At 52.6% G+C, this 12,043-nt stretch overlaps 1 protein-coding gene across 22 annotated transcripts in view; it reads right to left on the bottom strand.

Moving 5' to 3' along the window:
- BAZ2B (bromodomain adjacent to zinc finger domain 2B) overlaps positions 1–12,043 on the bottom strand; it is a 1,481,286-nt gene that overhangs the window by 158,767 nt on the left and 1,310,476 nt on the right. For all 22 annotated transcript variants that reach the window (XM_085645472.1, XM_085645482.1, XM_085645489.1 and 19 more), the window contains one exon: positions 811–957. In XM_085645472.1, the coding sequence (XP_085501598.1) occupies positions 811–957 (147 nt within the window). The remainder of the gene's footprint in view (positions 1–810; positions 958–12,043) is intronic.

Genomic DNA, 12,043 nt, shown 5'->3' with positions numbered 1-12,043 from the left:
GGGGTCTAACATGTTGAAAATACATGATTATTGAAGCATACAGTTTTGGGTGCCCGTCAGGTATTGCAGTGCCGACTTGACGAGGGGCAGGCTCATATGATGAAGCATGACACCTAGCTTGCTGGGTGTGTGAGAGCCCTAGTTCCGACAAGGAGAACTCCCTCTCCTTTACATACACAATAGTGGTCTTCAGTGACTCACTTGTCTCTAGAGCCTCCTGCTTCCCTAGCATTAATCACAGAGGAACTTCGTACCCTCGTTGTACACAGCCTAGCTGGGGCATGTACGCTGGACCTCGGTAAACTTGCCCCTCAGTCCCTCATTTGTTTGATATGGATTGCATCCTTCCATAATCTGTGCTCAAAAGTTGCAAAAAGTGCACGTTAAAGCAACCACTTATGACTAACACCAGGGCTGACAAAGGATACACATATCAGGCAAAGGAGAGTTTGTACATCCATCAGTGCAGTCTACTAAGCCTCACGCCAAAGCATAATAAACCAGACATATGAACACGAATGGTTCCTTATAGATGTATCCCACAAGTGATTCATGTTTTCACATTTTTGCTTTAAAAAAAAAAAACAAGAGCAAGGCCACTTTTCCCCCTTCAGCTATTAAGCATATCAGAAACAGGTTCAAGTGGCAGTGACAGACAAATTAACAATCACAAAGAGCCACGCAAATGTGAATAAAATGTATCCGCCAATTAAGGAAACACCAAATATTGGTTAGTGTGCATGCCAAAGCTAAGAGAAAAGACAAGAAGCAATACGGACGAGGAATTTGATATTCCAAAAAATACGTTACCTTTGAAATGCAGGCAGGACAAAACCAGTCACCTTCTGGTATAGTAGTAATCTTGGGTTTGTGGCAATAGGTATGGCAGCCTTTATCACAACCATCACAAAGCAGTAGTAATTCCTCATTATCCCCTTTACGACATATTTGGCAGTACTACAATGAAAAATCAAATGAGATAGTCAAATTAGGTTTTTACAGAAAAAGTTGCTTATCTTTAATAACTATCTTTCTGGTGGAGACTTCAACCTGCAGATTCTTCACTTGTTGAATATCCTCAGATGTCAGACTGGAACTGCAAACATTTGCAGATATAATGGCAGTGAGAAACACAGTCTTGATGGTCAACAAGTGTAGAGGACAACTGTGCATCTGTTCAAAGGGAGTGCACATCAAATAAGTGAGAAACAAATTAAAGTCCCACTGAGGCATTCGAAAAGGCGTTGCCAGAAACAAGTGGGTAGGCCCTTACAAGAAACGCATCACGTCAGGGGATTTGAAAAGTGATGGCTGATCTGGCAAATGTAAAAGGCCAAAAGATAATGTTGAACTGTTGCCACAGCAAGGCCTTGCTTGACTAAAGACAGACAAAACAAGATGTTAGACAACTTTGTATTCAAGAATTCAATGTTATAAGAAGAATACCAGTCAAACAACTTCTCTACCGTTGTGTGAATTCTGTTTTGGTGAATGGATGCTTATCAGCAAGATGATACCAGCAACCTCTGAAGGAAGATCAAAATCCATCACTGTCACCGCTTACTCTTCACACATGGAAGCACCACCTGAAGTGAAAGGTGTCTCCGATGGAGAATAGCCTTGCAAACTCCAGTGCGCCAAAGCATTGACACTGTGCATTCTCCATGGTATTCAATAGGCTGAGCCAAGGTTCTCATCATTGCTTGAAGATGTCCTGTGCCACCTCGGAGTGTAACTGCCATTCATGGTCCACTAAGCGTACAAGTTACTTACCTTCGGTAACGATGTATCTGGTGGAGACGATTCTAGCCGCAGATTCCTTCATGTAGAATTATTCCCACGCATGAGACTGGATGGAAACTTTTTGCCACAGCATTCCTGCGTGCCGGGGGGCGGGGCAACACCACTCGACCCCGCCCAGCCGTCGTCCGCGTACGTGACTTCAGCAAGGTCACATAAGACGCGCCCCGGCGCGCCCACGTCAGTTTTCTTTGGAGAACTTTTCTGCACCACAAAGCGGAACCACCAGATAAAAAACTGTGGGAACATGGTAACAGTGTGCGAAGAGCAGAAAAATTGGAAAGAAACTGTGACTAACAACACCACCAGGGTAGTGCCAACACCGCAGACCCCAAGGCCAGGGAAAGAAGAAAGGAGAAGAACAAGCAGAAACCTGGGCAGCCACCCTGCCCGCACATAGACAACCTCCCATCCCTGTGCCCCGAGGGAATAACAGGCATAAAAGTCGTGGCACATGGAGGAAGCCCACCCCCCTCATCCTGAGCAAGGAATGGGACCAGCCCCAAGACACACAGGGACAACAAACCTCCAAGCCACCCCAACCTAGAGGGTAACCACCCACAAGGGACAAAGGCAAGACAAGGCCAGGAGACCCTTAATCAGAGGATAGCAATGGAAGGAAGGGAGGGGAGGGAGGACAGGGACAGAAAGCAATCCCCCCCAAACCTGGAGTAGCCAGAGCAGCAGGGCACCGGAGCACCAGATCCCCTTCCTCCAAAGGACCAAAGGAGGAATGAACCGCCCCCACACGGAGCCAGCCGTCAAGAACAAGGAAGGCACTCACAGGAGACACAGTGCCCCACCGGGAGGCGAGTACCAAAGACCAACCCAAGGGTCCTCGCAGAATAGGGGAGGAAGTGGGGGGCCGTGAAGGAATCTGCGGCTAGAATCGTCTCTACCAGATACATTGTTACCGAAGGTAAGTAACTCGTACATCTGATAGAGACTACTAGCCGCAGATTCCTTCACGTAGAATAGATACCCTAGCAATACCCCCTGGGAAGGAGGGTCTGAGAAAGGACCCACCAGCCAATGCACAAGAGAGGGCCCCACAGGGGACCAGATCTGAGGACCAGGTAGAACCTCGCCCTTGCCAGGCCATGGGAACCCCCACAAGCAGAACCCCACCGACCCCAAGGGGACGTAGGAGGGAAAGAAGGCTGAAGAGGCTCGTACACCCACAGCAGAGAAACCAAGGGCAAGGACGGAGAGGCCGAAGCACTCCACTCCCCCACAAGGCAAAATAGCTTCCACCAAATGCCAAGACAGGAAGACGGAAGAAGAAGAAGAAGCCTAAAGGGCCCAAGGAAACTAAGGAGAAGAAGGCGAGCCCATTCCAGATGGAGAGCAGCCTGCCAGCCAGAACAATGCCGGCAGCCAAGGCCAGAAGCAAGAAGAACAGCCCAAGGCCCCAGGAAGGCCAAGTAGGCAACGCCTGGCAAGGGAGAAAACAGGGATATCCCAGACCGCAGAACGGGAGCAGGGAGAGGAGAGGAGACCCGGGCCACCACCACGAGTGGCCACGCACACGACCTCAGGAAACAAAAGCAACCTACGTAAACACCATGGAGAACAGGTACCCGAAGGCGACCAGAACCCTCCAGCAGAGCGCAAGCCATATGACAGCTACCATAACCCCACACAGGGCATGGGAAGTCCCAAGATATGGGAACCCTCTTTGGAAGAACTTCCGCAGCAGAGGAAGAAACAAAAGAACCATGGGGAAAAAAAGCACCCCCGCTACAGGCTTGACAGCAGCCCAAGCAAGGCAGAAGGCCCAATCTCAGGGCCAAGTCTGCGCAACAAATCCTGCAATATTCAGACACAACAACAAAAGGGCCGTCCAGCAGCCAATAATGCCAAAGTCCCAAGGAAGAACGTAAACGGCCAGAAAAACATATTTCACAACCATAACAACCGGCCTACGAAGGCCCAGAAGCAACCCTAACTCATAAGTCACTGAGGAAGGGACAGAGGAGGAGGAGGATGGAGCCCTGCCAAGAGCCTCTGGATGGCAGAGACGGCCGGGGCATGAAACAACAGACTGCCATCAAATGGGAGATCAATGAGTCTCTCCCGAATATTTTCTGGGAAGACGCCATCCCGAAGCCAAGCGACTGAGGTATCCATGGCCCGGCCCAGCGCCTCAGAGACATCCAGAGCAGAGCGGAGAATAAACGCCGCATGCTCCCGGCCATCCAATGCATGGTGCCACAAATCCACCTGAGCAGACTTCTGGGACGCTGCAGACCCTATAGACTCAGCCGAATCCCACAAACAGGAGGAGGCCCTAGCCTGCACACACAAGGTGTTAAGGGCCCGCAGGGCCGTGCAGATCGAGGCGAAAATGTTGCATCCAAGTGTCCAGCCAGCGGGCCTCTGTGGACGGCGGAGCCAACAGGGGCGGCAGGGAGGGAAAAGCAGTCCGCAGAAGGGGGCTGGTGGCTGAGGGGTGAATGGACAGGTAAGCCGGGTCACGTGGCGTCGGAAGGTGCCGATGTAGAAGATGCGGAGGCACCGGGTCCCCGGAGGCAGGACGCCTCCAAGCCCCCGTCTAGGCAGTAAGGAGCGAACCTTCAAAGGGAAGCAAGATTTCCCTCCCACCAGGGCCCTGGTGGAGGACCTCCAACAGATGGTCCGCCGGAAAGTGAGCCACCGGGTCACCCATGCGTAGGATGCCCACAGCCATGGACACCGCGTGTGCGAAGGTCGCACCCGCATCCATAGGGCCCCGCGGTGGAGAAAGCAGCTCCTCCGTGGTCGACGACTGCAAACTAAGGCGGCCGTCCCCAAGGCCAAGCGGGGCGGGCAAGGGCCAGACCTGGAAGTCAGGACGAGCCGAAAAATGAGGGACCTGCCGCTCTTCCGACGAACACCCCTGCCTCAGGAAGGGCAGGGAGCCGCCCTTCTACGCCGGTGAAAAGGACACCACACGGCGACCAGTCTCCGGGGAGGACGATACCAATATGCAGCCTGCCTCCGGAGAAGGAGAGTCCGAAGACGAATCCGCGGTATGACCCCTGCGCGGAGCTGTAGACTCCGCTGCTTGAGGCAGGACACCAGTGCCATCCGGCGTCACCGGGCAAGAGACCTCCAAGTCACCCCGCACCGGAGACCGGAGCGGGGACCGGAGTAGAGCTGCAGCCGCACCGCCCTGACCCACGCCGAGGCAACCACCAGTGTGGGGGAATGGGACAAGCCTGGGGAGGGGCCCGAAGCCCTCCACAGCCCAGAAGGAGGCCAAGGTCGCCCGGCAACCCCTGTGGCAGTGCCAGGGACAATACAAAGTCCGACTCGCCCTCCAACGAGGCAGCTACCTGTGAGGAGGTACGAGAGGGGCCCGGAGAGGGACGAGGGGTCCGCCCTCGACCCGGAGCGGGACGAGAAGAGTCCACTGACCCCTGTGGCTCCACACGGTCCAGCTGCTGCCGGTGCCGTAGCGGCTTCACCTCAGCCTTAGACAGGACCACCCTGCCAAGGGACCGAGAGGGGCTCGGGTATGCGACCCGAGCCCCGGCGACCTCCCGCGACACCACAGGGACCCCTGCGGGGGTTTGCAGCGAGGCAGAGATGCCGTGGCCTGAAGGAGGTGCCCCAGAGGAGCCGCACCCCGACAGCACCACATCCTCCAAGCCTGGATCCGACAGAGTCTGCCGCGGGGCCGGAGTCACCGGCAGCGCCGCGAAGGGCCCTGCGCAGAGCGAGGGGTCCGCCGACGCCCCAGGAGGGGAAGGAGGAGATGCCTGTGAGGCCTGCAAAGCCGCTGCGCAAGTCTCCATCTGGACTCTCGATGCCCCAACACCGGTACACGGTGGATAGGACGACACGCAGGGCCGCATCACCCGGCAGAAAGTCCACACCCGCGGTAGGCCGGAAACCAGCTCCTGGGGACACTTACCCACTGGGGAGTAGCGCTCACGTGACATTGGAGAAAGGCGAGGACGACCTGAAGCCGTCCGCCGAAGCAGACCGAGGGGAGGACGTTGACCTAGAGAGACGCGCCGAGAGAAGTTTCATTCGGCGCTCCCGCCGCGATTTCGGCTTCAACTTTTGGCACGCGCCCAATCTGAGGTGCCGTGATCTTCCCCCAAACACCACATGCAAATGAGGTGAGGGTCCGCCGCCACAAAAGGTGTAAGTTCTCACTTCGGAATCTAAGCAGTAATGCTTCGCGAAAGTGTGAAGGGAGGCCCAAGTTGCGCCCTTACAGATGTCCAGCACCGGAACACCTCTGGATAAGGCAGTAGTAGATGATTTAGCCCTGGTGGGATGAGCTCTAATGCCTTCAGGAGGCTCCTTACCAGTCAGAGTGTAGCAGATCTTGATGCACAAGATGATCCACCTGGATAGAGTGCGCTTGTGCACCGCCTTGCCCTTCATGCGTCCAACGTAGCCTACAAAGAGCTGATCGTCCTGTCGCAAGTCTTTCATTCTATCCAAATAGAAACTAACCGCCCTCTTAGGATCCAGGCGGCGAAGCCGCTCCTCCTCCTTGGAAGGAGGAGGATAGAAAGTAGGGAGGGTAATGGACTGCCCCAGATGGAAGGGAGTTACCACCCTAGGCAGAAAAGCAGCCCTGGTCCTGAGAACCATCCTTTCAGCATGAATGGTCAGAAACGGAGGCTTAGAACTCAAAGCCTGAAGCTCACTCACCCTCCTAGCTGAGGTGATAGCAACAAGGAAGACCGTTTTGAATGACAACAGTCTCAAAGGACAACTATGCATAGGTTCGAAAGGGGAACCCATTAAAAAAGTTAAAAATAGATATAAATCCCACTGGGGCATAATGAAGGGAGTAGGCGGAAACATATTAGTAAGGCCCTTAATAAACCTTAAAACAACCAGAGATTTGTAAAGAGATGGCTGATCAAGCAAACAAAGAAATGCTGATAAAGCTGACAAATAACCTTTAACAGTAGCCACAGCACAACCCTGCTGGGCCAAATGCAGTGAAAAACAGAGAACATCAGTAAGATGAGCCTTTAAGGGATCAACAGATCTCTCTCCACACCATTTAACAAATGTTTACCATCTGTAGGAGTAAATGGACTTAGTGGAGTGTCACCTGGCTGATAAGATAACATCTACCACGTCAGGAAGGAGAGAGAAAGAACTCAGGTTGCCCCGTTCAATCTCCAGACATGAAGGTGTAGGCTCTGGAGGTGGGGGTGAAGAACCTGCCCCTGCGACTGTGAGAGAAGGTCTACCCTGAGAGGGAGACGGAACGGAGTGTGTGATGAGAGGTGAAGTAGATCTGTGTACCACACCCTTCTTGGCCAATCCGGGGCGATCAATATGACTTGGGCCCGGTCTTGGCGAATCTTCCTCAGAACCAGAGGAATCAAGGGTATGGGAGGAAACGCATAAAGGAGTTGTGAACTCCAACTCACCTGAAACGTGTCCCCCAACGACCCCTGCACCGCAAACTGGAGACTGCAGAATGACGGACAGTGAGCGTTCTCGAGAGTGGCAAACAGGTCCACCCGAGGAGTCCCCCACATCCGGAATATGTGTTGAACTACCTCCGGATGAAGCCTCCACTCATGGTCGGCGGAGAACTGCCGACAGACTGTCCGCACGCACGTTCAGCACCCTGGCCTGATTATTTGCCATCAAGCAAATCTGATGGTCCTGAGCCCAGGACCAAAGTTGCAAAGCCTCTCTGCAGAGACGGTACGACCCTACACCTCCTTGCTTGTTGATTTACCACATCGCGGCAGTGTTGTCCGTCAGGACTTGAACCGACTGACCGCGAAGGGAAGGGAGAAAGGCCTTGAGCGCCAAACGTATCGCCCGCAATTCCAAAAGATTGATATGAGAGTCTTTCCTCTGGAGACCAAAGACCCTTGATCTCCAGATCCCCCAGATGAGCACCCCACCCTAGGGAAGAGGCATCTGTTATCACCGTGGCCACAGATGGAGGAAGATGAAAGAGCTTTCCTTGAGACAGATTGCCCCCCACACTCCACCAAGACAGATCCGCTGCAGCTTCTCTGGAGATCCTGACAGACTCCCAGAGATCTCCGTTGTGCTGATACCACTGTAGCGCCCTCATGTGCCAGCGTGCATGGTTGACCAGCAGAATGCAGGAGGCGAACAGACCGAACAGGGGTAGGACCTTCAGAACTGGAACAACCGCTCCATTGTGAAACAAAGGGATCGTTTCCTGAATGTCGAGAATCTTTTGCGGAGGAGGAAAAGCTTGACACACAGTGGTATCCAGTACCGCCCCTATGAACAGGTTGCGCTGAGAGGGAACCAGGTGAGACTTGGGCACATTCATTGAAAAACATAATCTGAACAACAGCTGAGTTGTTACCTGCAGATGACGCACCATTTCTGGCGAGACTGCCTTCAGAAGCCAGTTGTCCAGGTAGGGGAAAACTGGGATCCCTGACCTCCTGAGATGGGCAGTCACCACCGCCATCACCTTAGTGAAGACTTGAGGTGCAGTAGTAAGACCAAACAGAAGGACCGCAAACTGGTAATGCTGCAAACCAACCGTAAACCGGAGATACTTTCTGTGCGACCTCAGGATTGGGATTTGAAAACACACATCCTGCAAGTCAATGGACACCATCCAGTCCTCTTGTTGCTGCGCCTGAAGAACCTGCGCTAGGGTGAGCATCTTGAACCTCTCCTGCTTGAGAAACAGATTCAAGATTCTGAGATCCAGGATGGGTCGCAACCTGCCATCCTTCTTGGGAATCAGGAATTACCGGGAGTAGCATCCCTGACCACTTTCCTGCTCGGGAACCACCTCTATCGCATCTTTTTGTAAAAGGACGAGCACCTCCTTCTGAAGAAGAAGTAAATGATCCTCCAAGCTAAACCCTTGGCAAGGAGGGTAAGGAGGAGGGAATTCCCTGAAGGGAAGGGCGTACCTATTTTCTACCAGATCTAGAACCCAAAGGTCTGAAGTGATCGATTTCCAATTCTGTAGGAAAAGGGTAAGCCGACCTCCCACGGGACCTACATGATCCAGGATGGCGGATCTAGGGCTGCTTTCCTGCATTACCAGGAGGGGATGAGGAGGTAGAGGAGGAAAAAGGCTGACGCCTGGCTGCACGAAGGCGACCTCTGCCCTTACCCCTATAGGATTTGTACAAGGGGTTTTGTTTCTCTTACTGCTGTTGAGGCTGTCTGTAACCACAAAAGGAAGACTTTCGGAAGCCACGGTATCGTCTATAGCCAAAACCTTTCGTCTGAGACTGCAGGCCCAAAGACTTCGCTGTGGACTTACTGTCCTTAAATCTTTTAAGAGCAGAATCAGCTTTCTCTCCAAAAAGTTTAGAGCCATCAAAAGGCAGATCAAGAAGGGCAGCCTGCACATCGGGAGAGAATCCAGAAGACCTCAACCACACATGTCTTCTTGTTGCAATAGATGAACCCATCACCCTGGCAACCGAATCCGCCATGTCCAGGTCAGACTGCATGACTTGGCGAGCCGCAGCCTGAGAGTCTGCCAGCACCTCACTCAGATTACCCCTATCCTCCTCAGACAATTTAGTAAGAAGTCGTTTGGCAGAGTCCATAAGGGCATGAATATATCTAACCAAAAGACAAGTGGCATTGGTAGACTTCAGAGCCATGCTAGCCGATGAAAAGACCTTCTTTGCAGATTGTTCCAACTTCTTGGAGTCCCTGTCAGCAGGAGCCTGCGGAAAAGCACCTGTGGACTGCTTGGAACAAGAAGCCTGCACCAATATATTCTCAGGAGAGGGGTGGGATGAAAGTAACACCGGATCCCCTGGAGCAGGTCTATATCTTCTGGACACCGACCTTGAAACTGCAGGAGCAGAAAGTGGGTTGCGCCATACATCAAGGATTGGCTCAGTCAATGCTTCGTTGAAAGGCAAAAGTGGTTCAACCACAGAGGAAGGAGAATGAAGCACCTCTGTAAGTAAATTAGGCTTATACTCAGCCATAGGAAGCTGCAAATCAAAAAGTTCAGCAGCCTTCCTTATCACAATATGGTAAGGTGCAACTTCTTTCGAGGGGTAAACCTTCTGAGAAGCAAAGTCCCACTCTGGGGAAGTATCAAGTCCACTTGCCTCACACAATCCCTCAAACAAATCCTCTGTATCATAAACTTCCCCTTCCTCCATCTCCTCAACCTGGTACTGTTCCTCCTCTAACAACCTCTGCACTTCTCTGCATGCGAGCACCTTCGGTTGCAGTGTTGGCGGCACCACATGCGACGTCGATGGCTCCAGGAGCGGCGTTGAAGGAGGATCCACTGTAGCAACCGGCGCCGATCGAATCCGAGAAGTTTCACGGGATGGAGCCAGGGAGTGCCCATACAGCGTTGACATCCTCGGAGCCGGAAACTGCCAGGACGGCGTCGTCTTCAAAAATGGCACAAAGGGGGGCTGGGGATACTGGTGAGGCACTCCCAAACTAAAAGCCATAGGACCTATGGGACCCGAAGGTGCTCCAGAGGGGTACGAGGCCCTGGCGAACACGCCATACATCGCATTAAAAAAATGCGATGGATCCAAACCTGGCGCCGGAAATTGTGGGTACTGCGCCGGTTCAGGATCCAAACGAGGCACCTCAGGAGCCGGAGCCGCCGGAGCAATAGGCGGAGCCGCAGCAACCTCATCACCAGCCGGATTCAACCCATCCTCTGGAGTAGGAGAAAATCTTGGCGTCGGTGACTGCTCCGGAGTCCCTTTGTAAGATGGAGAATGAACCGGAGTCACCTGAGGAGACACTGAAGGAGAAGGAGAGAAAGTCCTTTACTCGACGTCGCTGGACTGGAGAAGGCGACCTCGAAGCCACAGCCTTCGACGATCGGCGCCGAGATGCATGCCTCTTCTTCTTTTTATGCTTTCTCTTGGAGCCATGCGACTTCGAAGATCTTGACTACGATCTTTTTTTATCCCTTTTTCTTTCCTTGCCTTAGCCATATACAACTTGGCATCCTGCTCCTTCAGAGCCTTCGGATTCATCTTCCTGCAAGAAGAACAGCCCTCGACGTCGTGGTCAGACGTCAAGCACCAAAGACAGTCTTCATGCGGGTCAGTAATCGACATGTGTCCCCCGCATTCCTTACAGGGCTTAAAGCCCGACTTCCTTGGGGCAGACATGGCAAAACAAAGATACAATACAAAATACAATGTATGCAGACAAAAAAGTATGGAGAGTCCCAGAAAAAAACAGTTAGCGTCGACAGAGCGGAAAAATGGAAACTGATGTCATCACGCCGACGTGGCCCTCTTATGGCTCCAGTGACGTCATGCCGAGCCGCGTGTGGAGCCATGGCATTGTGATGACCTCGTCGGCGTGGAGAGCTAGGAAAAAATTTCCGTGGAATGCTGGCGCAGGGGATATTCATAAGGTGAGGAATCCACAGGCAGATGTATCGATCAGAACAAGTTGTTTGATCTCCACCTCTCCCAAATGAGCTCTCCAATCCAGCAGTGATGCATCCATCACCACCGTCTGTTCTGGGTGGGGTAGGGAGAGAGGTCTGCCTTCAGTCCAACTGCGGCTGAGCAACCACACTGTAGGTCTTTTCAGTCTCCTTTGACACCTGGCTAGACTGTGAGAGGTGTTCTTGGTGCTCAGGCCACTGAGACTTATCACTGAATGATGTGAGCCGTAGAAAGGAATATCAATAAGCCTATGGATGGAGGGAGGTCTGTACATCGCCTGAAAAACCTGTGGATCGCATTAACACATGGGAACGGAGCATCACACTGGGGCCAACCGCTCTCCCATACAATCGGCAGCATCAAAGCCAGCACAAATCACATATTTTACAGTATCTTGTCATCATGAAAAGTCTGAGCCAAGGCAGCCCTAAGTTCTGCTACAACCACAGACAAGATCTCACTAGCCATGTCCCAGAGGGACCACCTACCCCAGCCCAATAAACAAATAGCACCGATTGACCTCAATGGTAGGCTAGCCAAAGAGAACATTTGTTTTCTGAGCGCCTCAATCCTCTTCTACTTCCTGTCTGGTGGGCGGTTGTAGGGAATTACTACTTCACCTTCTTGATGGAAGCCTGGACTACCAGACTTTCTGAAGTAGGGAGCTGTGTAAGAGAATTGATGTTGCCAGGTGCTGGTCTATGGCCAAGGTTCTCCCCATGTGCGGAAGAGAAGTTGCTCCACCATCAGATGCACCTGCCATTTGCGATCTGCTAGGTGCCGATAGATGTAGACTTACTCATATTAGTCCCCTTAATTTGTGACATTAAGTTATTCTGGACTGTGTGTCTTTTGTTCTTGTT

Source organism: Triturus cristatus, chromosome 3_1 (genome assembly GCF_964204655.1).
Source record: "Triturus cristatus chromosome 3_1, aTriCri1.1, whole genome shotgun sequence".
Taxonomy (NCBI): Eukaryota; Metazoa; Chordata; class Amphibia; order Caudata; family Salamandridae; genus Triturus; species Triturus cristatus.
The sequence above is the reverse complement of the archived record's forward strand: the minus strand, read 5'-3'. Positions and strand labels throughout refer to the sequence as shown.